The 25,222-nt window shown below is 36.6% G+C and overlaps 1 protein-coding gene across 5 annotated transcripts in view; it reads left to right on the top strand.

Moving 5' to 3' along the window:
• The window catches only part of LOC139135494 (cyclin-dependent kinase 17-like), a 96,342-nt gene extending 71,891 nt beyond the window's left edge, over positions 1 to 24,451 (top strand). For all 5 annotated transcript variants that reach the window (XM_070702895.1, XM_070702893.1, XM_070702892.1 and 2 more), the window contains 10 exons: positions 2,788 to 2,916; positions 4,810 to 4,981; positions 6,073 to 6,167; positions 10,192 to 10,254; positions 13,371 to 13,494; positions 16,624 to 16,744; positions 17,007 to 17,253; positions 17,854 to 17,944; positions 18,680 to 18,757; positions 19,650 to 24,451. In XM_070702895.1, the coding sequence (XP_070558996.1) occupies positions 2,788 to 2,916; positions 4,810 to 4,981; positions 6,073 to 6,167; positions 10,192 to 10,254; positions 13,371 to 13,494; positions 16,624 to 16,744; positions 17,007 to 17,253; positions 17,854 to 17,944; positions 18,680 to 18,757; positions 19,650 to 19,687 (1,158 nt within the window). In that variant the 3' untranslated portion in view covers positions 19,688 to 24,451. The remainder of the gene's footprint in view (positions 1 to 2,787; positions 2,917 to 4,809; positions 4,982 to 6,072; positions 6,168 to 10,191; positions 10,255 to 13,370; positions 13,495 to 16,623; positions 16,745 to 17,006; positions 17,254 to 17,853; positions 17,945 to 18,679; positions 18,758 to 19,649) is intronic.
• Positions 24,452 to 25,222: the final 771 nt, after the last annotated feature.

Genomic DNA, 25,222 nt, shown 5'->3' with positions numbered 1-25,222 from the left:
GAGTCAATGATGAAGCCAAATTAAATGGGGGACTTATATGAGGAAACGTTGGATTGGGTTCCTTCATATCAGGACATTAATACATGTACATGTACAAGGATGTCCTGCAGAAACAATCGGATATTAATCAGAGAAAGAACCCAATATTGCCGTTTGGTTCAGGGCAGCCTGTTAACAAGTGATGAAATGTGTGTCTTTGGACGATGACATTGTATCATGGACTTTGTGTTTCCTGTGTTTTGCAGTTAATTGAAAACAGAAAGAGGAAGAATATTGACCAGTGTTGATAATCATACTCCGTTTCCCCCTAATATCGTGAACGCTTTTCCTCCTATGGGGTGACAGTTCACAAATACCAGATTGAATGTAGTTGAAAAATGCACTCGATTTTCGATGAATTTGCAAATTGAACTACCTTCCAGGTGTTCTACATTTTGCAGTTTGATATATCAGCTGTCCAATGCCTATTAACACTTTAACCCTTTTCCTGCCAAGTCCATATTTCACCATCAGGTCAAGATGGTTACAATTAGTGAAACACAACGTATTCCATATGGTGTATTTTAACATAATATTGAACATTTGAAGGCTGTTGAAAACATAAATGCTGTTAACTTGATTTTTTTGGACTAAAGATGCTATAACAGACCAAGCCAAGTGGGTGAAAATACGTCATGTTTTGGCTCAATACCGCTTTTTACTGACTTGGCTGATGGCGGAGTGATACTGTCTGGCAGGAAAAGGGTTAAATATGTTAATTTTCGAAATGTGAGAATTTCAAAAGTTATTGATGGCTGTTTTGACCTTTAATTTGTCATATTTTTTGAAATGTCACTCAGTCAAATGAGATTTTCAACAAATTCCACACAAAGAAATATGTTTTTGTTTTTGCCAGTGAAAAAGAATTAGTTATTAAACCTTAAGCTGCTAGACAGTATCACGTCCCCATCTGCAAAGTCAGCAAAAAGCAGTATTGAGCCAAAACCATGTATTTTCACTCACTCGGCTTAGTATGTTGTAGCAGCTTTAGTCAGTAAAAATCATGTTTACAGTATCTCTGTCTTCACGGACCTTCAAATCTTCAAGTCTTTGTTAAAATGCACCATATGGGACATGTTTTGCTTAACTACTTTTAACCAACTTGACCTGATGTGAAATATGAACTTGTTTGGCAGGAAAAGGGTTAAACTGGTAATTTGGCCAACTCACTTAGGTCGCTCAGTTCTTACACATCTGTAGCTTTTATGTCCTCTGTTCATGTGTAAAAATTTCAACAGTTCATCAGCTGTCTTCTGTTTTGGTCAAAAATTGTGTGCCGCAGTATTTGTGTATTCTACCGTACAGCAGGATATTGATAAGCAATGCTTTCAATAAATCTATCTAACTATAGCGCCATACTACAGTCTGGAAAGATAAATGATTTGAAGGGTACCCTACATCTATTGCCGCAGTCAGTTTTTAAGTCAGGTCAGGTCAGGTCAGGTCAAAGGTTAGTTCCAGTGATGTCAGCAATGTATTTTGTTTTGTGTGTAATCATTTAGTTCAACAAAATAGAAGTAAATAGTGTAGTAATTTGTTGTGGTTCACTCCAAGACAACATCGCAGAGAATGCATTTATTTCCAAATTCTCAAAATCAGCAACTTACATTATGTAATAACAATGAATGTTGTTTCTTGTCGTTGAATAATATTAATTTTCATGGTCTAAGATGACAGACGTACACTTTCAGCAATCATTTTACCACAGCTACTAAAGATATCGATAATCTAGTCTGGGGTATTATGTTAACAAAAAATTTACGATGTTACATGAGAACTTAGAATTTATTGTCAGTTTGTCATTTCTGAATATATTACATCTAATAAGTTATCAGTGAAAGAAAGAAAGAAAAGCTGGTCGGCCTTTCTTGGTTCAATGACAGGAAGACTTTTCAGGAAATCCTAATACCTATTTTTGTTGAATCTTTCAACCTTCTCAGTTTGCACTAAAACGTATTTCAAATTACAAGGAAACAATATTCACGTTTCACCTTCAGTCCCTCCTGTCATGGACGAAATCATTTTTCCGCCAGGAAATGAAATATTTTATGTTGTAGTCACATGTTGTTGCAGCTGTCGACTGACATGTGAACCGTGTTTAAACTGAGCTGCAAATTGATCAGATATGTGCCTCAATATCGAGTGGTAAGGCAGCATTTGTGAGCTTTGTGGGCATGCCTTGGATCACAACGAGCCACAGTTCAGTGCAGAAAATCACATCAGCATATAGAGAACTTGTGCCCAAGGCAGAGCTATAATACACTCAGCAAATTCTCATGAATTCTTTGCATCGTATGCCATACGTCATTCCTAGTCACTGAACTCATAACTCTTTTTCGCTAATGATGCCTTCCAAAGGACGGTAAGTTCTGCAGTCATTTTATAGGGCAACTGTTGCAGTTGAGAATGTCATGTGCACCGTTTTTGAAGAGGGTGTTATGGCGGACATCTGTTGCAATAACTGGCTCATCTCTCAGGGGTTACGGTGCAAAAGTACCAGATGAGTCCCAATTGTTAACGTATAGATGATTCAGAGCGTCTGGCGAAGCTTTTGTCACTGCCTGTCATCAATACAAGTACACAAGATGCGTATGTAAAATCCTTGTGCCTTTTATCAGTCATCATCGTCTTGTGGGTACCCAGAATCCACCATAAGCTTTCACATGAATGTAGCGATTGGGCCACCAGATCAAGGCAGTCTCTTCAGACATTGTGCTTATCTAATGAATAACGTTGCTCTATTTACAGGACATAAACAAGAGGCTTTCCTTGCCCGCTGATATACGTCTTCCAGAGAGTTTCTTACAGCAGTATAATAATAGTTGTAGCCCACCATTTGACCAGCCAATGAGTAGAAGGCTTAGGAGAGCGTCACTGGTGAGTAAAGTGATTTTTTGCTGCATTTAGATAATAATAAACCCTTTAAAGTCACTTTTTGTCACATTAATAAAATATTCCCCGATTTTTGCCAAATCTTTGATAAGGAACTATAGTCAATGAAATGTGCTGTCCATTTGGTCCAAAATTATCACAAAAATTACAGGAAAATTCATAAAATTTTGTAAAATGTTGCACTATAATTTTGGCGGGAAAAATTACAGCACTCGTAGGGTTTTAACTTGAGAGCAGGCAGGAAGGCTAGCGATAAGAAAGACAGATCAAGCCTCCCAGGGAGGTACAGATAGATAGGTACTAGTTGTAAGTTTCACAGATATATTTCACTATTCCGACTCTCACTGCAGTATGAAAACTAAAACAGCGAAGACAAAGACAGTTTGTTGCTACTAATATTGATAAATTGACAAATTAGCATCATAAGAGCAGGTTAGAAGTGTTTTGTCACAATTCTTGTTTTCCCAAAACTGCCGTTTGTCTCTTGAGTTTTGTGCTTGTACTAAAGGCAAACATTTGACGATAGGGCATGTACGTTTAGCTAAAATTTATAATTTTTGTCGGTTCAGTCAAAAGATTACAGCAATACTTACAAAGCTCAATTTCAGGACAAATAATTGTCAGAATGGTTATACGATATTTAAATAAAACTGCAGCGAAGATCAATATCATTGTAATCACATTGGCAAAGGCTTACCAGACATACATATTTATGATGTCTTACATTCCTACAAACCCAGTGAGTAATCCCACAGATATTTCTGAGATATGTCAGAACACTTTTACATCTTTAGTTTGTCAAGGCCAAATTTCTACATCTGTGAGGTTCAAAGGAAATAACACCATGGTATTGGTGGTGCTCACCTTTGACCTATTTTCCCTGGTTGCTGTGCTAATGTTCAACATCCATGGTGTTCAGTGTCAGCCAGCTGCCAGGAATTTCAGTCTGATGGACAAATATCCACTATGTACTAGAATATTCGGAAATACTATGACAGGAGGATTGATGAACCTCAATCGACAAGTTTTTGACATGATCTTGAAATACATTTGGAATGTTGTTTCAGCACTTGCTGATTGTATACTATGGTTGTACCATGTATAAATATTATAGTGACTTCACATTTTGATTTCATCATAAAATATTAACCCTTTGAGCACTGTAATTTTTCCCCCCTAAATATCAGGGCAAAATTTTACCAATTTTTATGAATTTTTCTGTTATTTTTTTATAGTTTTGCACCAAATGGACATAACTTTTCATCGGCTTCAGTTTTGGAGCTAAACTTTGGGAAAAATCTGAAAAACAATTGTGTAGATCTGAAAAAAATTGTTGGTGTTATATTCTATAAGGGTGACAAAAATCGAATTTGGCACTCAAAGGGTTAATGACGACAGAGGAGTGAATAAGTACTGAGTATTTGTACATAGTGTTGACAGGTATAGCTAAACTTTCAGAAAAATGTCGAGCATATTCCTGCTTGTACAGCCTTGCAACCATTGATGGAATCACTGTAGGTGGATAATTAGTCCCTTTGAGGACGTTGTTCCTTTATAAACAATGAAGATTTCTTAACTTATCCCAAGGACAGGATGTTTATAAATCAGGACTACATGTATTTATTAGTCAGTTGACACTCTTGTTACGCCCTCAGTTTTTTACCTGTCTGTTGTTGCGCTGTAGAAAGAAGTGGGCCAGTGGAATGAATGACCAGTTGTAGGGAATAGATTTGAGCGTATTCTTTCAGATGAACGTGAAAACAGACCAATATATGTTAATGAACCATTCTTTCTTTTTCTCCCCTCTCTCGCCCATTCTCTCTCTCTCTCTCTCTCTCTCTCTCTCTCTCTCTCTCTCTCTCTCTCTCTCTCTCTCAGTCTGAAATAGGGTTTGGGAAGCTTGAAACATACACTAAATTAGACAAGCTAGGGGAAGGGACATATGCAACAGTCTTCAAAGGGAAGAGCAAGCTGACAGATAACCTTGTAGCATTGAAGGAAATCAGGTTGGAGCATGAAGAGGGCGCCCCCTGTACGGCAATACGAGAAGGTGAGAAGGATGAAATATTGATGAATCTTGATGAAATACATGAATTATTACCCATATTAGTGAAGTGAAAGATCAGTGAATGTTGCATGCTGGCAAGTAAACCAATGTGGGCATGTACCCTATTAAAGAACGGTGACTTGCCTCGTGTAAGTTGGTTACCGGTTACCTTATTAAGGTAAACAGTCACCTGTAATCTAAATATGCCCATATATGGTTCCTTGGCATTCAAAATGCCCATGTGAGGGCGCTGTTTTTAAAAAGCGGCCACCGCTTAAAATCTGTGATTGGTTAGATTTTCTCTTTTCCCTGGTAACTGTGGCAAAATTGGAACAGGTGACAGTATACCTTTAAGGTAGACTATGTCTCATGGGTAGATATCTGGATTCTCAAAGTTTTACCGGTACAATGCTTTTTTGGGGCTGATGTGCAGCGTCTCAGATGCCGTTATCCAGTTGGGTGGCCGAATGTTACCGTTGTAATTGAAGAGTAGAAATAGACCCCCTAAGTTGCTGTGAATAGTGACAATTGACAATTGAAAATTCATTTAACCCTTTTCCTGCCAAGTCCATATTTCACCACCAGGTCAAGATGGTTAAATTAATGAAACACAACGTATTCCATATGATGTATTTAACATAATACTGTACATTTGAAGGCTGTTGAAAACATAATACTGTAAACTTGATTTTTTTGGGACAAAAGATGCTATAACATACCAAGCCAAGTGGGTGAAAATATGTCATGTTTTGGTTCAATACCGCTTTTTACTGACTTGGCTGATGGGGAAGTGATACAGTTATTACTGTCTGGCAGGAAAAGGGTTAATGAATAGTCGCACATATCTGTGTTGCAGTTTCAGTTATGAGTATCACAGTCATCTTGTGAGTGTCACAATTCAGTTAACAATAAGACGACCATTCCGCTAAGTGGGATGTACACGTCAGTTTTCTGCAATGAGATGTATGACATGCATTTGATTTGTGACAGTTCTGTTCAGCAGTGACATTAATTCAATGTTCAATGTGACAGATGTGACAATGCAGTTGAAATGGCTGAACGTGACAAGTTCTGTTCCTCTGTTTTCTTTTCAGTGTCACTACTTAAAGAGCTGAAGCACGCCAACATTGTAACTCTGCATGACATTGTCCACACAGAGAAATCCCTGACACTGGTCTTTGAGTACTTGGTAAGTGGGCACTGGAAAAAACTTCATTTTTAGCTCACGTGATACGAAGTTGTGACGATGGGTATTAGTCCTGGCGGCTCAGTAGCCTCACTACAAACTCTTCAAGAACATGTCTGAACAAGCCAAGCACCCTTGTGCGCAGCTGATCACAAATGACATCATTTTTCCTCTCATTTATATGCATAAATAAAAATTTTTCCACATTTTCCGCATAATTGATGAAAATAAAACCTTCTAGTGTTACTATGGCTACGAAAGTCACATGAATTCGTATGAATTTATGCCTCAGACTACAACTGGCAACAATAGCCGTGCATGCAACAACAGAATTTGTCTGAATTTTAGGCAGCGTTGTCTGATGTCGCGCTTGTGCTGCTATATTTAGTAATAAACCTGAAATCACGATCAACGCTATTCTTTCCATGTATTAAAGGGACAAAGTCGGCCATTTTTCATGAATTTTGTTTGATACGAGATACTAATATCGTTTGACATGTTGGAAGATACTGAATGAATGGGTGAACATGTGTATGTTTGACCCCAGTTTTAGACACGATTATGAACCATTGCGAGAACGAATAAATGGTCATGACCATTTATTGGTTCTTGCATTGGTTTCATTTATTGTGTCTAAAACCGGGGTCAAATATATGCAAGTTCACCCATTCATTCAGTATCTTCCAACATGTCAAACGATATCAGTATCTTGTATCAAACAAAATTCATGAAAAATGGCCTCATTTTGTCCCTTTAAGTTAACTTAACGCATTGATTACAATCATAGAACTTTAATTTTATTTTAAAAACACTCAACAAGACATTTAAAACTAGTTGTTGTTTGGTCACTGTTGCTGCACATGCAAGTTCTTCATTGGTAAGTTCATTGAGCTGCACAATCAAAATAAACATCAAGCTGTAAGCCTGTCCGACATCATGGCGTGTTGAGCTCGCAAGCTGGAATTTCGAACTTTGTGCAAACTTCCAAATGCTGGCCAGGTCTTCTTGTCAGCAATATTAACCCGGGCTCCAGGAAATCAGATGGCCAGATTAGAGTGCTGGATATTATAATCTTAGTTCCCATTTTTCATGAGTGTGTACTGCATAGGGAGATATACGATCAATCAGCAAATGTCTGTAGATATGTACGTTTCTATACATGTATGCATGTCTGCCCATTGAAAAAACTTATGAACCGTTCCATATATTACTGCAGTATTTGGTGAAAAATGGATTACTGAACACTAGTTGAGGATGGAATTAATCCAATGTTCAAATTAGTCAACATAATTATACAATGTATGGTAATGTTAAAGATGCAAAACTGCTCAAAAATCAAAAACTCAAGAACTACCGGTGAAATTGCTTGGATGTTTTATACACATATACTCAGGGATTTCCTGTCTCAAATTTGTCCATTCATTGCAAATTTAGGTATTGGTATTTTCTCATTGGTTTTACAAAATCTACTCTGAAGCAGCCTTTCTGAGAGCTTTAAAGTTTACTTCTTAAAATCCTAGCGATGACCTTGAGTTAGCACAAATGAAGATGAGATGGCATAATATTATGCAATTTTTGTGCACCAATTTCATCATTTATGGTCAAAATAGTAGCTTTCAAAATTTGGTTTCATGGAACAGACATCAGTTTTGGATGAAATGGGGGCACAGGATCGTTGCCTTTTTCTTCAGATCATGCAAACATCCAATTCGGTGCTGGCAGAGACTTCATGGATTGCCAAATCTTGTTCCTCTTTCATCACATGCAATCTGATGCACGTGGTGTTTGTGTCACCACTACCTAGTATGAACATTTCCTCAAGCGCGGTCATGATTAATTACTGGACAGATTGTACTTCTACAGTTCATTTGAAAAAAAATATTTACTTGAATTTATCATAGGTTATAATATAGCAGATGGGAGATTAACTTTTTTAGCTCCGCTGTCAGCGACGCGGAGCTTATCAAATAGGTTGATTTTCCGTCGTCGTCCGTCGTCGTCCGTCGTCGTCGTCGTCGTCGTCGTCCGTCAACAATTGCCTTCTCCTCTGAAACCGCAAGTCCAATTGCTTTGAAATTTTATATGCAGCTCACTTGGGGTGACCTCACTTAAGTTTGTTCAAATCGTGGTGAAATTTGCATATTTGTTTTTTGGGGCATTTTTTGGTGTTTTTGGTAAAAAAATCGTCTTCTCTGAAACTTCTTGTCTGATTGCTTTGAAATTGATTGTCTGATTGCTTTGAAATTTGATATGCAGTTTACTTAGGGTGACTTCAGACAGATTTGTTCAAATTGTGGTGAAATTTGCATATTTGTATTTTTAAGGCAATTTTTTTTCATTTTGGTAAAAAAACCTTTAAAAATCTTCTCCTTCAAAACTACCGGTCAGATAGCTTTGATATTTGGTACATATGTCCCTAGGGATGATCTATTTCAGATTTGTTCAAATTGTGCAGAAATATGCAAATTTGCATTTTTAAGGCAATTTTTGTGATTTTTGGTCAAAAAATGTATTTCTCAAAAAGTACTGGTCTGATAGTTTTGAAATTTGGCATACAGGTTTCTATAGATGAACTAAGTAATATATATTAAATTTGTGATGAAATCTGTAATTTTGTATTTTTGGGGCAATTTTTGCCATTTTTGGTCAAAAAATGTGTATTTCCAAAAGTACTCATCTGATAGCTTTGAAACTTGGTATACAGGTTCCTACAGATGAACTAAATGATATTTATTGAAATTATGATGAAATCTGCAATTTTGTATTTTTGGGGCATTTTTGCCACTTTTGGTCAAAAAATGTGTATTTCCAAAACTACTCATCTGATAGCTTTGAAATTTGGTATACAGGTTCCTACAGATCACCTTAATGATATCTATTGAAATTATGATGAAATCTGCAATTTTGTAATTTTGGGGCAATTTTTGCCATTTTTGGTCAAAAAATGTCTTTCTCAAAAAGTACTGGTCTGATGGCTTTGAAATTTGGTATACAGGTTTCTACAGATGAGCTTAGTAATATTTATTGAATTTCTGATGAAATCTGTAATTTGTATTTTTGGGCAATTTTTGCCAATTTTGGTCAAAAAATGTGTATTTCCAAAACTACTCATGTGATAGCTTTGAAATTTGGTATAGAGGTTTCTATAGATGAACTAAATAATATTTATTGAAATTATGATGAAATCTGCAATTTTGAATTTTTGGGTCAATTTTTTCCATTTTTGGTTAAAAAATGTGTTTCTCAAAAGTACTGTTCAACAGCTTTCAAATTTGGTATACAGGTTTCTATAGATGAACTAAATTTGATCTTTTGAAATTATGATGAAATCTGCAAATTTTATTTTTTGGGCAATTGTTGCCATTTTTGGTCAGAAAATTTTATTCTCCAAAAAACTACTCATCAGATAGCTTTGGTTGACATGTTCTTTGGGATGATCCAATGTGATATATTCAAAGTACAATGAAATGTTCTATTGTGTATTTTTGCAGCTATTTTAGCCACTTTTTTCTGGCCACTGCATTGAGCTATCAAAGATTTCCACCTTCTTCATCAACATGTGTCAAAAATAGTTATTCTCTACATAAACACAGCGGAGCTATATCGGCCGCTAGGTCGCTTGTTCTGTGAATAAATTAGGTCTTGAATTTTTCATGTCAGTTCGTTAGTTGTGGGATGGAGAGTATGATTTGAGGTCCAATAACAGATACAGATGTATCATTTTGTCATATGAAATTTAAGTCTGGAAACCGTATTCTGTCAAGCATGATACTGTTGCATTCTGCTGAAACTATCTGCTCTCCGACAATTGCCCCCTGGCCCATTATATTGGCACCAATTGCAATTAAGTGTCTTTGGTAAGTCATATCTGAGAGCAAGGTCTGTGCCAATACCCCAAATAGATAGAGTTCACCTAAGGACACCCAGACTCTTCTCACACTGTATGAAACCAGATATTGACATTAGCATGTCACTGACAACGGTGTCAGCATTTCTGAAAGTTAATTCCGGCATTCTCTTCTTACAGGAGAAAGACTTGAAGCAATACATGGATGACTGTGGAAACATAATGAGTATGAACAATGTCATGGTATGTATGTCAAACCCTCCTCCTTCTAAACTTGCCCCCCTTTGAAGGGAAATGACAGTCAATTGGCAAGCTTCCAAAATCTGCCACTGATGATCAGACTTGCCAGATAAATGTATAAAAGCAAGTAGATAAGCAGAAAAGAGTTTGATAACCATTTCATTTCCACAAAGTTCTGTCATCAGGAACAGTCCATCCCAGTGTTTATGACAACAGAAAATCAGAAAATCCACACTTTTCCTGTTGTGTTCATACTTTTCCATGTCTTGTCTCTTTAACAATGTATTTGGTGGTCACATTCTTGTTTTCCAATAAATGACATTTTTCGCTATGTGTGTAAGTTTTCAACAGGAAGCCAAGGCTTAGTTCGATAGCCGCTTTGAATTCCTGATATTTTAAAAGTTCTGATAACTAATTTTACATGTTGTGGGATATTGTCGTTATGTTTGACACGGACTAATTACCATAATTTTTTTAATGATGAAATCAAGAAGAGTTTAAGGCTCCATTATCCATTAAGTTGTGATGAATCTTCCAGTATTTTTGTTCTGGTTGTGAAAAACAGTTCCTAGTTCTACTCATACATGGCTATTCAAATGTGTAGTATGCAAACTGTCAACACAAGCCTGTATGTGTATAATGTTCAGTGTTGTTGTTGGCAGCTTAATTTTGGTCCGGACTAGAATTCATTTGTCAACAAAAACATTGCATATTGTATGCATTGCGTTTTGTTAGCAATACTCGTACTTTGCATTTCAAGTGCAGTGGGAAGAAGAATACGAATGCGTATCTGTTGTATGGAACAAAATTAATTCAATAATATCAAAAGTTTCGGCTATTTTACCTTTTAAAACAAAGTGCCATAGGTGTTTTGCAATAGCTTTTTATCAAATTTTCAGCCATGACTCTTCATGTTGCCCTAAAATTTGGTAATTTCAGTTTGAGCTAACAGCAAATTACATGAATGTAGTGTGAGCAAGCATAAAGCAAACAATAAGGAATTTAAAAATATTTTGCAGTTGTGTTGACCAGTGTTCATTTACAATGGTACTATATAAACTTCTCATTAGTTGTGATTAGCATCATATACATAAAATCTGCAACGAATTTACTGTTATTGTTCAATTCAGTAAGACTGAAAATACAATTGGATTTAAAACCAGTTTTGGATAAATAATGTAAATATTCAGTTTTAACAAGATTTCCAAGCAGAATCTGAATCCCAAACGATGGTTGAATCAGTCATTGCCAACAGCATCCAGTGCACTGATTACATCGTAAGCAAGTCGACGACCCGCATTGCGCAGTAATTTTGAAATGCCAGTACGTCAAGGAGTACAATCAACCATGAACATTCTCAAGGAATTTGTCGCAGGATAAAGTAGCAATTATGCTCAGATAATACCAATACCTGCTACTTGGCATTCATTGCCTGAAGTCAACCTCTGCTGTAATAGTTTTAAGTGATTGGAAATGCCCCGAGTCTGGGAAAAGAAGATTGAGTTGTTAAAGTCAAATTTGTTGAATAATCCTACGCATTACACAGAAACCTTAATTTGGTTGTACCAGTTACCGGCGATGTCTAATGAATCTGTGATACAAGCTCTCTCCCATTTCCATCATTAGCGCATCCAAATTCCAATGTATTGTAGTTCAGTGTAAGGGAATATTATACCTCTGCTGTGGCAGAAATAAAACCCATGCAAGAAAGAAAAAGGGCGAGAAATGTCCCTCAAAGCAAGGACGTTATGTTTTGAGTGAGAAGGGTGAAGTCAACTGAGAAAATTGCTGTGGAACTGATCAGGCCACATGTGACTAATCAGTGATGTACAGACCTTGATTGGAAATGTCAGACTGCCCTCTGGCGTCACTCTTTCCTGTTATTAGTCCAGCTTGCAGCAGATTTCCCTCATGGTTTTGAGAACAAGCTAATCTGTAGTAATAAACGACCCCTTGTGGCGAAAAAGATATTTGATATTAATCAGTTTAGCAAATTTCTTACTTTAATGTGAGCTGAAGTGTTTTATGGCGTACAACCATTTTCCTTTAGACATATTTGACCTATGTCTGTCATGGCTTTTGCCTGTGTATGTTTCATGGGGTACAATTCTGTGAGGTGATCTTCGGATAACTGACGGTATTTTTTAACCTTTTGTCAGTGTATATAATTAGTCACACAGGTGATGAGATGGGTGATTCCTTCATTATGTGGGTTGATACGTGAAGTTTATATCCAAAGAATTTGTTCCTGTGGCGATGTGGGGGCATTTTTATTTAGTTGATGATGTTAGTTTTACTTTTAAAGCCCTAGATGCATGTTTTAAGTTCTAGTCTGCATACACATTTCTTGTATTTGTCTGAGTAATTGTAATTGGTGTAGCAAGTCTTGTCAGTTTGAACATGTTCTCTGATAGTCCAAAGTAGATCTTGGCGTATCTGCCAAGGGTCACTGCAAAAACTGTGATGATTGACACTTCGTCGTTATTAAGGTAGTATGTGCCTTGAAAGTGAAAGACGTAAACTTTTGCTCAAACTTTTCTTTAGGAATCTTTCAAAGATTCTCTTTCAAAATCAAGAATAAAAATTGGGGACCGTGCAAATTTTGCTACAAGAGAAACAAATAACCCAAGATTTACAGATATTTATAATACAAAATGGCCGCCATTCCTGTGTTAACCCTATGGAGAAAAAAGTAAGATTTTCGAATTTCGAAAAACTAATCCGGTGAAAAGTTTTCTTACACCAAGAGCTTTAAAGTAAATGTCCACAAGTGGGATATCAGAAAAGGATTGTAAAAGTTTGAGAGTCCGAATGTCTGTCCCCAAAGCACGTTCTACCTTAAACATATACACACACTCTACACTCATACATATATGTGTATGTATAATGTGTAAAGGCTTTTGGAAAAATATCCCAGACAGGTTCCTACAGATAGGATACAACCTAGAAAAAATGTGAAAGATAGGACAAACTGTTAGTCTAGTCGTGTTATTTGTTCTCTAATGTTATGTTTTGATATAATTAGATTGTTATTGTATGACAGATCACTGATTGAATGACCTCATTCAGCAAATTTCAGACAAAAGGACTTTTCCATATGTATTTTTTTTCTATTTCAGATATTTTTGTTCCAGTTACTAAGAGGCTTGGCATATTGTCATAAAAGACGTGTTCTTCACAGGGACTTGAAACCACAGAATCTCCTCATCAATGAGAAAGGAGAATTAAAATTAGCTGATTTTGGTAAGTAGGACACAGAGCCTCATTCAGCGCTTAGATATCATAATAATATTAACAATAATAGTAACAATGTTTATTTATTCTTGTGTACATGTCAACTGAATGCAAATAATGGTAAAGAAAACACTCATCTATAACAAATTGTAAACGTGAGGAAAAGACTGAAAAATAGTTGCCATAAAAATAGTACTCAGGAATTACATTGATCAACAGTCTGTATAAAAAATTGAAATTCCAAAAAAATTGATGCAGTAGGCAAGAGGACACAGATATTGCCAAATTTGCAGAGAGATCACTCATAATAAGAAACCAAAGAACATGAACACACCAAGAAAAGTGTGATACATATTACAATGAGAACTACGGCTGAAAGTTAAGGTCAAAAATGGCAAAACTGCAAGTCTAACAGATAAATTTTTCGATTCTTATTTAAATGTGTATTTCATGGAAATATTTTTGATATCTTGTGGAATACTGTTCCGCACTAAAGTACCAATAACATTAATAAAGGTCTGCCCTAAACTGGTTCAGCATTTGGAGGGATGAAGAACACCTTTATCTTTTGAGTGACTACGATATTTATGATCAAGTGAGGAAAAGTACAATTTGAAGTTTATCGCGAAGTACATATACATGTATGGACTGTCCTGCATGATTTAGTACAACTTTTTCTGCAGAGAGCAGAGAGCAGTTACCAAGGTATGCCGTCGCTTATAATGACAGGAAATCGCCCTCCTTTAATGATGTCATGGTATCTGCAAAATGTGCCCGAATAAAAATCAGTTTGAAAATTGCTCTTATTGTAGATAGGCGAGACCAGACAGTGTGAGAAAGGTCAGGGGTCAGAATGGTTCAAGAAATGGAGAAGGTTAATTGAGAGAGTAAAACATGCTTTAGTATGGAAAGCACTGGTAGTAGTACAGGCTGATGTCACTTTCTGAGTGCTGACATCAGAAATGCCCAGCTGACTATTAATAACATCTTCCCCAAGTGGATACAGCCTTGTCTTAAACAGTGGCATGACGTCTTTCATGGTGTAGTGTATCGGCCATCCATCAGTTCCTACAGTAATAAAAGTACTGAAATATTTCTCGTAGCTAACCAAGAGTGCTCATCATTTCTGTATACTTCTACCATTCCAGCGTCCACCCTCCTTACAAAAGAACAAAATATTGCAATGACAAATTAAGGGAGAAAAATGCTCTTGGATTTCATCACTCTATCATTTTAAAGGAATTCTTAATTAGCGTAATAGCGCTGATCGCAAATGGCGTCATTTTTTTCTCTCATTAATATGCATAAATAAATATTTGTCTGCATTTTCTGCATAAACAACGAACATAAAACCAGCAAGTTAAAATGGCTACTAAAAGTCACATGAATTTATGGCTCAGACTGCAAGCTGCAGCAACATCAATATCTGTCCGAATTTCAAGCAGTGTTGTCCAATGTCGCGTGTGTGCCGCTGTGTTTAGTAAAACCTGAAATCGCAATCAATGCCATTACTGCTACTTCAGTTCTGCAATGGCTATACTGAGTCCAAATGCCAAAAGTTTGACAGTTTCACATTGCTTGAAGTCGACCTGTATAGTTGTTGTTTCTGATATCGCCTTGGTTTCTCTGTTTTGTTGGGTTTGTGAAGATCTCACACTGCAAGGATATTTGTTTAAACACAAAATTTCCTTACACGATTTTCAAGTTCAAAAAAAGGGAAACAGCATAATAATAATGGAACAAATCACTCCTTCAGTGACTCGTGAATGGACAACCGTTCAAAATTCCAAAGTTTAACCTTTTGAATTCCAAAGTCAATTTTTTATTCCTTGTATGAAATATAACCCAGACAATCTTTTTTGCAGATCCAGACAGGTTTTTTTCCAAATTTTTGATCAAAAACTAGTCAATGAAATGTGATATCAAGATGGTGTAAATTATCAAAAAAAATACAGAAAAATTACTAAAAATTGATAAAATGTTGCACTAAAATTTTGATAGGAAATATTACACCACTCAAATGGTTAAACAAAACTAAAAGTGACTGTCAGTCCAGTGATATCTTTGCTATTGTTTGCTGGCTTGCTGTCATCTTTTAAAGTATATTAAACCTAGCATACACTTATCCCTGCCCAATCAAACTATAAAATTTTATCTCTGATCTGAGGCTACCCAGTACCCTCTACAAACTCATAAATTTCATTTTGTTGTGAAATTAATAAAGCTAAAAAGCATTGCTATTGATTACCAGCCATTTGTTGATGTACTTGTAATGTCCTTTAGTGTTGCCATGGCAACACCACCCATCCCGTCAATTTTCCTTTTTAACACATACTGTGAATCTGTCTTTAGTATATAACAGATATTTTACTGTTATGATGCGAGGTCCATACATGTCAGAAATACCACTTTTGGTTAAATTAATTTATTAAAATGATGTCCCCACCTAATGAAATCCAAGAATTTATAGACCCTTGTACTCTCCAATGATAACAGATGTTCTGATGCATTAAGAATCAAATACTTCAATCATTTGACTACCATGTCACTCCATATCACCCTGCACAGGAGAAGACATACATTATTTGCATTTCTCACTCCAAAAAAAATTAAGAATTTCAACAAAGGCAGGGACAAAATATAGGGATCCATCCATCTATCTATCTATCCATCCATCCATTATTGCACCACATCTTTCACTGAAAACCAGGAAATGTGTTGATTTTCTTCAGGCTCTTACGCTGCTATTACGTATTACATGTCAAGTCCACATAAACACGAAAGACATCATTATGTCTCTTTGCAGCCATAGTGCCGTTCCTCTCTCTCCATAATCTCAGATAATGACATGAAAGCACATCCGACAGAGTCGGGCAAAAAAATCGGTAGGCCTTTGTGCAATGACTGTAATCAGCAATGCTTTCAAGAGATTGCAAAGTCTTTGCAAAGTAGGTTTCCAAATAAGTTATTTAATTGTATAAGTGTGTGGTACAGCAAATCTAGGTTCTTTGTACTTTTTGTCCTCCTATCAGGGGTAAATGTGAAATAAGGTCACTCAGATAGACGTAGCTGTAAAAATATTTGCTTACACGTTTATAAATGATATTTGTCACTGACACACTTTGCTGTGATTTGCAGGTCTTGCCAGGGCCAAGTCGGTTCCGACTAAGACATACTCAAATGAGGTGGTGACGCTTTGGTACAGGCCACCAGATGTTTTACTAGGATCCACTGAGTACTCCACACATATAGACATGTGGTAAGTCCTGACCTTCCACACTTCTTGGCGACCTTGAACCTGGAACAAGAGCCTTTTTATACCCATGCACCCATTCATGGTTGTACTCAGTCAGACTGAGAGGCACTTTCTTCTTTATCATATCACTGGGTAATGCCTAGAAGCAGACTTTTAGTGTATGATGGATAAAAAAAAATGCAGATCTAAGTAGGATGAATGGATCGAACAAAATAATATTGATTTATCACAAATTTTATTCTTGAACACTTCTCTCTTCCCCCAGGGGTGTCGGTTGTATATTTTACGAAACGGCTGCTGGAAGACCCCTGTTTCCAGGCTCAACGGTAGAAGATGAACTTCACTTGATTTGGAAAGTTCTGGGAACACCTTCGGAAGAGACTTGGCCAGGAATAAGTCTCCATGAAGAGTTTCAATCATACAATTTCCCGCACTATCAACCAGAACCGCTTATAAATCACTCACCTAGGATAGATGCAGATGGTATCGATTTACTGAGTAGCCTCCTACAGGTAAATAGTGTAACAGCTGTGTGCGGTGTCTGTGCAAAGCTAACACCTCTCTTTCCCAGCACCTGCCTCAAAGTCACTTGCAGGGCCCATTTGCTCCTTCAACCCTTTACCTGCCAAGTACATATTTCGCCATCAGGTCAAGTTCATTAAAACTAGTAAAAGTAAAACATGTCCCATATGGTGCATTTTAACAAAGACTTGAAGATTTGAAGGTCCCTGAAGACAGAGATACTGTAAACATAATTTTTACAGACTAAAGCTGCTATAACGTACCAAGCCAAATGGTTGAAAATACATATGGTTTTGGCTCAATACCACTTTTTACTGACTTGGCAGGTGGGGAAGTGATACTGTCTGGCAGGTAAAGGGTTAAAGTCCTGTAAAATAAAATTTGGAAAATTTGGAAATGTGGACGGATTTTGTCAGTGCTGCATGCATGGATGTTATTGCAGCTTAGCAGCTTGTAGTCTGAGCCGTTAATATGTCTACTCACTTTAGAGCATAGACAAAGATTGATTTTATTCACATTTCATGTATCTTCTTTATATTTATCATCATTTACCTTCCCTTCCCTCTGTGTTGTTTTCATCTGCACCACAGTTTGAAGGAAAGAAACGTATTGCTGCACAAGACGCCATGAAGCATCCTTTTTTCAAGTGCCTAGGAAACAAAGTACATGAGCTCTCTGATGGTGAGTCATTGTACTGATGTTATGTTTCACAGTCAAGTTTGAGTCTCTCACTAGGATCTACTGATCATCATACACCACGTGTATGAGTTCAGAAACTCTCCGTTACATAGATTGTGGTAATATTCAGAACAGTGCGCCCTCTATGTATAATTAAATTTGTTCATTACTGACTTAAGAAATTTCTCTTTCGATGCAAGGAAATTTTACATATTACAGTACATGTACTGGTTTAAAGTTGATGTTTACAAAATTCAAGAAATTCCATAATTTACTCAAAAGAGATCAAAAGTTAAGAGGGCACACAAGTTCCAACTTAATTAAATCAAAACAGAATCTGCAGGATTGAGTTAATATCTGACATCTTGTTGTATTTTGTCTAGCGTATTTGTTTTGATTTCTGGTATAAAATTACAACATTTTCAAATAGTATCTCTCATTACCAAGAGTGTAGCAGCTTTGTCGCATATTTACCGTATATCTGCCAATTTTTATCCTCAAGTCTAGTCTGAAAGCATATTTGGTGTCTGTGTCATTCATTCATACTTACACTAACGATGTACTGCAAGTCATTGTGCTCCCTTGTGTTGCCTTTCTTTGATGAAAATCAGATGACACAATATACTCCATCTTGGCTGAATTACATAGCAGATTTGTAAGGAGCGAATTTGATTATTTCAGAGCTGATGTTTTCTGATTTTCTCTACCTCTCTCTCCTTCTGTGCTTTCCGAATACAGTTCAGTCAATCTTCGATGTCAATGAAATACAGCTAAACAAAGATCCGGGTTACAGGTCATCGTCCTTCCCACACTCAGGTATGTCATGTCGTTTCAGGTCATGTCAGGTCATGTCAGGTTATCAAAAGGTCAGAACATGGCTGCCCCACCATTAACCTCACACTCCCTGCCGTGACGATGCTTTGACTCGGCTCACCACCACCAGCATAGGTGATTTAGAATAAACAAAGACTTGTGAATGTTTCAATTTTGATATCAGCTCGATCTGCTTTATTGTTTGAAATCTTAGGTCAAACACGTTTTACCAAACCATTATATATACAAAAATGTAGTATTGAAGTCACTGCAATATGGCAAGCTGATAGTGGTGCAAACCATCTTAGAGCGCCCTCACTGGTTTGAGTGTGTTTCAGACAGTTAGATCCCATGCATACATGACATTTTCCCGTACCCCAAACTTGTATTCCACTTTATCCAAAGAACTTTGCGACAAAGGAAATGCTGCAATCACTCGGACAAAGGCTGCGGTTGCTTTGTCAGTTGTTAGGTAACAACAACAAAAAGTGTAAAATTGAGAATGATGGCCAGCCTTTCTGTAGACTTCAGGGGAGAGAAAAATAAAATTCCTCACTGCCAGAACAGTGGAATGAGAAATGAATCCTAAATCCACTGTAAATTCAAACACTACATGTATGCATATTTTAAGAGATGAGTAACTTTTTTATCTCGGAGGATGTGTGCCTCATTTTCATTCTCCATGAGAAAAAGCTTCATTTTTATCAGCGTCATCAATCTCTGACTTGTCTTTGTGTAACATCGCTGTGGTTCGATGTTCAGGGTTTTGAGGTGAATTGTCACCATATTGATCATGTAACATTATCAGTCCTGCTCTGACAAAGAAATTTCGGAACATGCAGGTGTGAAGGGAAGAAAATGTACATTAATTTGATTTTCCGCCGTCTTTTTACAGTCTCAGGTCGTGGAAGAAGACAAAGCATGCTGTTTTAACCTCAGTGGTCGCCAATGGAATGCACAACTCTGGGCATCACATCAAACCTTGCCACGTAAGAAATTAGGATATTGGATATAAGGACACTCTGAATGGAACATGGAGAGAGACAGCGTCTGATCAAGAAGACTCCATACTGTCACCATTGCAAGACCCAATAACAATCCATTACACTAGTTCAAAAAAAGTCCTTGTAATTTTTTTTTAGTCCATAGCAGAACTTTTACAAGGAAGACCCTGTATTGATGTGGATCCAAGGAGAGTGATGCCTGCCCTTATATGTAAACTGGTCAAAATGAGATTTTTTAAGTTACGTACCTTTGTCAGTACATAATGCAGAAATGCATGAAGTTGCCTCCATATCTCCAAAATGAAGATTTTTTTCTAAATCATCAAATGGTTGTCTCGAACAGAAAAAGTGGAATCATGAGAAAGATCAGGTCAAAGTGCAAAGGTCATGTGGAAGGGTTCATCATCGTTTGAAGAGGTGTCATTCAAATAAGTATTGCTCCTGTATTAACAAGCTAAATCCTTTCTGTCCAGATTTGCACTTGTCCTGAAAAGAAACGCCATTATTTTGCAGATCACTTCAGATTAATACATTCTAAACTGCTGGAGCTGTATTTATTCCAACATGAAACTTTAGCTGGTTCATTCCGAGGCCAAATTAAGTACCATTTCCTGTCGAAAAACAAAGCTTAAAATTTACTCATGCAGACTGATTTTTCTTTTTGACTGAATTTTAATGTTACATATCGGTTTTGACAAGACAGGCTTGCTTATGTTAGAGTGAATATACCATTAATTTCTTGCATGGAAGTGAAGATGCTTTGCTTACAAACAGAAATTCTGGAGTAACCCCTCAGTGAACAGTGGTAGTTTCCTCCCTGCTCTGAAGGAAAGACTGAATGATGTGTGCAATGGAAAACTCCCTGTCCAAGAAACTGCCGTGCTATCATATTTTTTACTTTGTAATGATATTTCCTATTAATTCATCATGAATTCCCTGTGAGAACCTACAAACCCAGATCACAATATCAGTGACCTGACCTTTAGAGATTGAACTTTGACATTTGTGAACTTTGACATCTGAAAAGTCACTATGATACATAATTTGGATTCCATGAGTTTACCTTGACATATCTTGTTTGAAGACGAGCATACTGTTCTCATTTCAGATTGTCAACAAGAGTTTGTTTTGAAGGTTGCATTGTCAAAAATTCAGTGGGAATCATGAAAAAGAGTGAGAAAATATACGAATCAGGAAAATGAAGCTCAAGGGGAAATATTCAAAAGTCCAAACACGCATTCAGCGTTGCTCACTATTCCGTACACTTTACAAATAAGAAAATGGCATGTTACTTCTGACGTACAAAAAACCCTGCTGATTCGTGTACATAAACCAGATTTCCTTCAAAAAATTAATTGTATTTATTTGTAGAATTTCTGTGTAATTTTTTTCAACGCACTACAATGCGAGTCGTTTGGAAAGCATAGAAATCATGACAGGCTTGTTCATAGTCAAGCAGTACGAAGTATTCAGTTTGTGATTTGACCTCACAGACTGGATATGTCTCATGATTTGCAAGCTTAAAATACTTTTATTATTCATTCTCAGCAAAGTATAAGCGAAACCAACACGTGCATGCACGCATTCACTTTACCAACCATCATTTGGGTCATAAGTAACTTACCATTGCTTTGTGTCGTCAGATTCTGATTGTTTTTTCCCCCAGCTCATTCATACACCTTTATGTAAAGCTTCCATAGATTCCAAGCCTTGTCCTACAACCGTACCAGCCGGATTATTTCCCACTTCTCATTCCATGGATACTTTGAGATGGAGACAATTGTGTCTTCTTTGAATGAGGATGGAGACAAGAATCAAGCATTTGAAATTCTTTCATTACGCACTACTTGACATTTTGCAAGGGCAAATGATCAGCTGTATGGTAAAATGTTCAAACTTCTCTTTTCATAAATGTATCCCAGGCTTTTACAGCCCCATTAGCTGTATCTCTGTGCATTTCTTGGTCAGATGGTTTGAAATCTAATGCAGCTTATTTAAAAATGCTTACCGAAGTGTGTCTGCAGATTGCTTTCAAACATTGGTGATGTTTGTACATCTTGGATTTTAACAAGTAAATGATTTTTGAGTTGCAACTCAAATATGGCCACTGGAAATATGTGTGTAAGAATTTGAATCTCATCGACCAAATCCATCCCCTAGGATTGAAATAGTGACATTTTCAAAGACACTATAGCTTGGCTTGATGACGGGGAAATCAGAACACTTCTCCGACGATTGGTTGGTATTGTTTTTTTTGTGAGTAAAATGCAACACTATACAGCTAAAAGGACTTTTAATATGATACAAAGTCTTGTGGAAAATCTGCAGTGAGTAGCAATGATGTCTCTCAAGTTTTGAAAGTACTGTCAAAACATTAAAAAGGAAATTCTTTTGATGGGCTTTCCCCTTTCACCGCAGAATTTTGGTATAGACCTGTTGCTTTCTGTGGGATAGTTGGACCACTGCATTGGGAAATAGGCGTGAAAAGCTTAATAAATGACATGAATGGGAGTATTTGTTGGTTTCTGAAGGGACCAAAAATGATTAGTGAAAGACTTCTCCAATTGCGATAAATTATGTGTACTTGTCAAGGTGACAATTCATTGCAGGTGAACTAGTGTATGCAAGAACAAGTGCTTATCATACACTGATTCCTTCAGTAAAGGCTGCCTTTCCAATCAAGGAGTTTCAAATTCCTTCAAAATACATTAATTCCGTGATGAACAAGTATCAAGTATAGGTAACTCACAGACAGTGTGCTTTGAAGGACCATCAATGTAACACTCCTTTTTGCCAGCTTACTTACCATATGTACAAAAAAAGTGTTCTCAGAAAGTTCTCATTTATCCTCAACATTTACAGAATATTTTTTTGTTTTTGAGTTACAAGCAATCGCAGTCGCTATCCGGTACCTCTCAAAATATTGTAACTGAAAAAATGAAGCAGAGTTTCCTGCTATCCTAGCTGAAATCACTTAGAATGTAAAAATGCAAAATTCAGGAAAGTGGGAATAAGAATGGTTACAGTTAGGCATGTGTCAGTGTATTTTTCTCGTTTTTTTTAAATTCCTTTCAAATTTTTGAAAAAAAAAATTTCTGCACACTGTTTTCTCAGTTTATATGCGAATTACAAATCCCACGGTTCAGATCCTACGTAGTCTGAAGCCAAAAGAGAAAGACAGCATAGAAATGGTGACGGAAAAGTCTGGAAGTATGGTCTCTACGAAGAAAAATCATTTAGTGCTTTTTCATTTTCAATACAAATCATGCTAAAATTGCCAGTTTCCTCTGAAATTCAAACTTTTAAGGAAAAATCGTATTTTCCCTGATAACATGAGCAACAATAGATATAAATTATGATGGGCAAATATAATAGTGTTACCTAAGGAGCCTTGAATTCTCAGGCTTATCATCCTTTTAAAGTCCAAATTGGATGTTAATCCACGCTGAGACATAAAATTGGGTCATTCACAACATGTTGGGTGATCTCGCTGTATCACCGTTGCCTGAGAATAAACAAGATTCTTACTGCTAGTTAGTTTTTATCAATACAGAGAAACAACCACTTGCTTTGAAGGGGGAATTGGGGGTGGGGGTGGGGGTTCATGAGCACTTAGAAGGATGTAAAATGAAAATGCAGTTGACTGATGTCAGATGAGTTACTGCCCGATTTCAAGATATTTGATGATAGTATGGTGTCATCGTTGTTTGAGAAGAAAATAACTGCACTTGACAAAAGAAAATGTAAAATATAGGAAATCATCGGTCTGTCTATCCATGATGGTTTAAGTTTACTTTCTAGCCTGATCCCCAAAAAAACAAGATTTCAAATCAAGACGAATAACCAATCAATTAGTGTAATCAGTACTGAACCGTATTACCATGGTAACTGATAACTGTAGAAATAACCGTAATCATGGTAACAGCTTCTATATGAAATATACAAACTTTTTTATATGTTGATTTCTCCTTTTGCTGTTGTCACTTGATGAAGTTTTCAATATCGTGCAGAATTCCCTACTCTCAGCTGTAACGCAACCTGATCTGTGCTCGTACTGTTTTTAACAAACCATTGAAAATATATCACTATTTATTCTCTTTTGTTGTTTTTATTTATGTTTTCATTCTGCAAAAAACAAAAAGTGGTATTGTCAATCATTTTGAGAGACAGCTGTCAATCAGAGTTCAGCCAATCAGGTAGTTAGGCAGACTCCAAAGTGTACAAACTTTGGCAGTCTTTTTAAAAAAAAAGCATTTTCTGCAGCATGTCACAAATCTCTGCACAATTTCACTTTCTGATATTTTGACTCCTTTGTGCCGTTGTAGCGAGCAGATGTCTTTTAAGAAAACTACTATGTGTTAAATTCAGTCTCCATGAAAGAAAAGAAAAAAGTGTACCAGACCAAACCTCTCATATAAAGTGCAATGTAAATTAGTAATAGAGTAGTGGTAAAAAGATGACCCTACCTTGTAAAAATTAACTTTTTTAGTGTCGTCACCACAGCAGCATGCTGTAATGTAGTTACATGCAAAATAAAAAACCAAGTATTGCACATGGTATTTCTAGTCTAACATTATTCATATGCTAAGCTTTGCTTTTCAAAAAATACATGAGTAGTAATGTATTTGGTGTATTTGTCTACAAAAAAAAATTAAAAAAATAAAATGCAATATTTTAGATTTAAAATTGTAAATTCTGAAGTTTTGTGCTTTACTTTGTATGTGGCATTAACACAGTGTGAGTGGACAAGTGTAATGAAGGTGTCTGTGTGGGTTTTCCAGAGCTATAGATAGCCAACGGCTTGTGCCATCTTTTTAGTTTTGGCAAAGTTTTTGCAGCTTGTAGATGTCAACATTGGACACTTGGAACATAGTAGATTCTCTCACATCCCCTTGTTTGCTCCACCTATGCTGATGTGCTCTCAATAGTCTGACTTACTTAATCTCAAGGCAAACATCAGGTCAGTAGATGATGACAGACCATACAGCCAACAAGGGCCTTTGAGAGGCCTCGTATTATGAAAGACCAAATGGCCAACAAGGACCTGTGAGAGGAAAGACCAAAAAAAATTTCTCTCTGGTCACCACTTGCGTCACTTCAAAGTGTGTGCGTCAACTCTTTTTTCCCCGTTTTTCATTTGCCCCTATGGAAAAGAGGGGAAAATGTGTTAAATTCCACCAAAAATTTAAAAAATTAAAAAAAAATCACATTGCCGCATAATTTTGCCACATGTCAATGACCAGAAACAAATCAATTTTTTTTTTTGGCCAAAGAGACAATCTTATTTGGACTGGAACACCTCCCGGTCTACATATCCTTAAACTTAATGTCGCACTTCGAAAAGTTATGCTTTAACTTATTCATCGCGAGTTTTAAAGGCGCTGTTTCAATATTTTCTTAGGAGGACTTGTGCAGAGTCCGGGAGCTGTGTGTGTTAATAAAAGACATAAAGGTGCCGTCATTA

Source organism: Ptychodera flava, chromosome 6 (assembly GCF_041260155.1).
Source record: "Ptychodera flava strain L36383 chromosome 6, AS_Pfla_20210202, whole genome shotgun sequence".
In the NCBI taxonomy this organism is placed as follows: Eukaryota; Metazoa; Hemichordata; class Enteropneusta; family Ptychoderidae; genus Ptychodera; species Ptychodera flava.
This window is presented reverse-complemented; position numbering and strand designations above follow the sequence as displayed.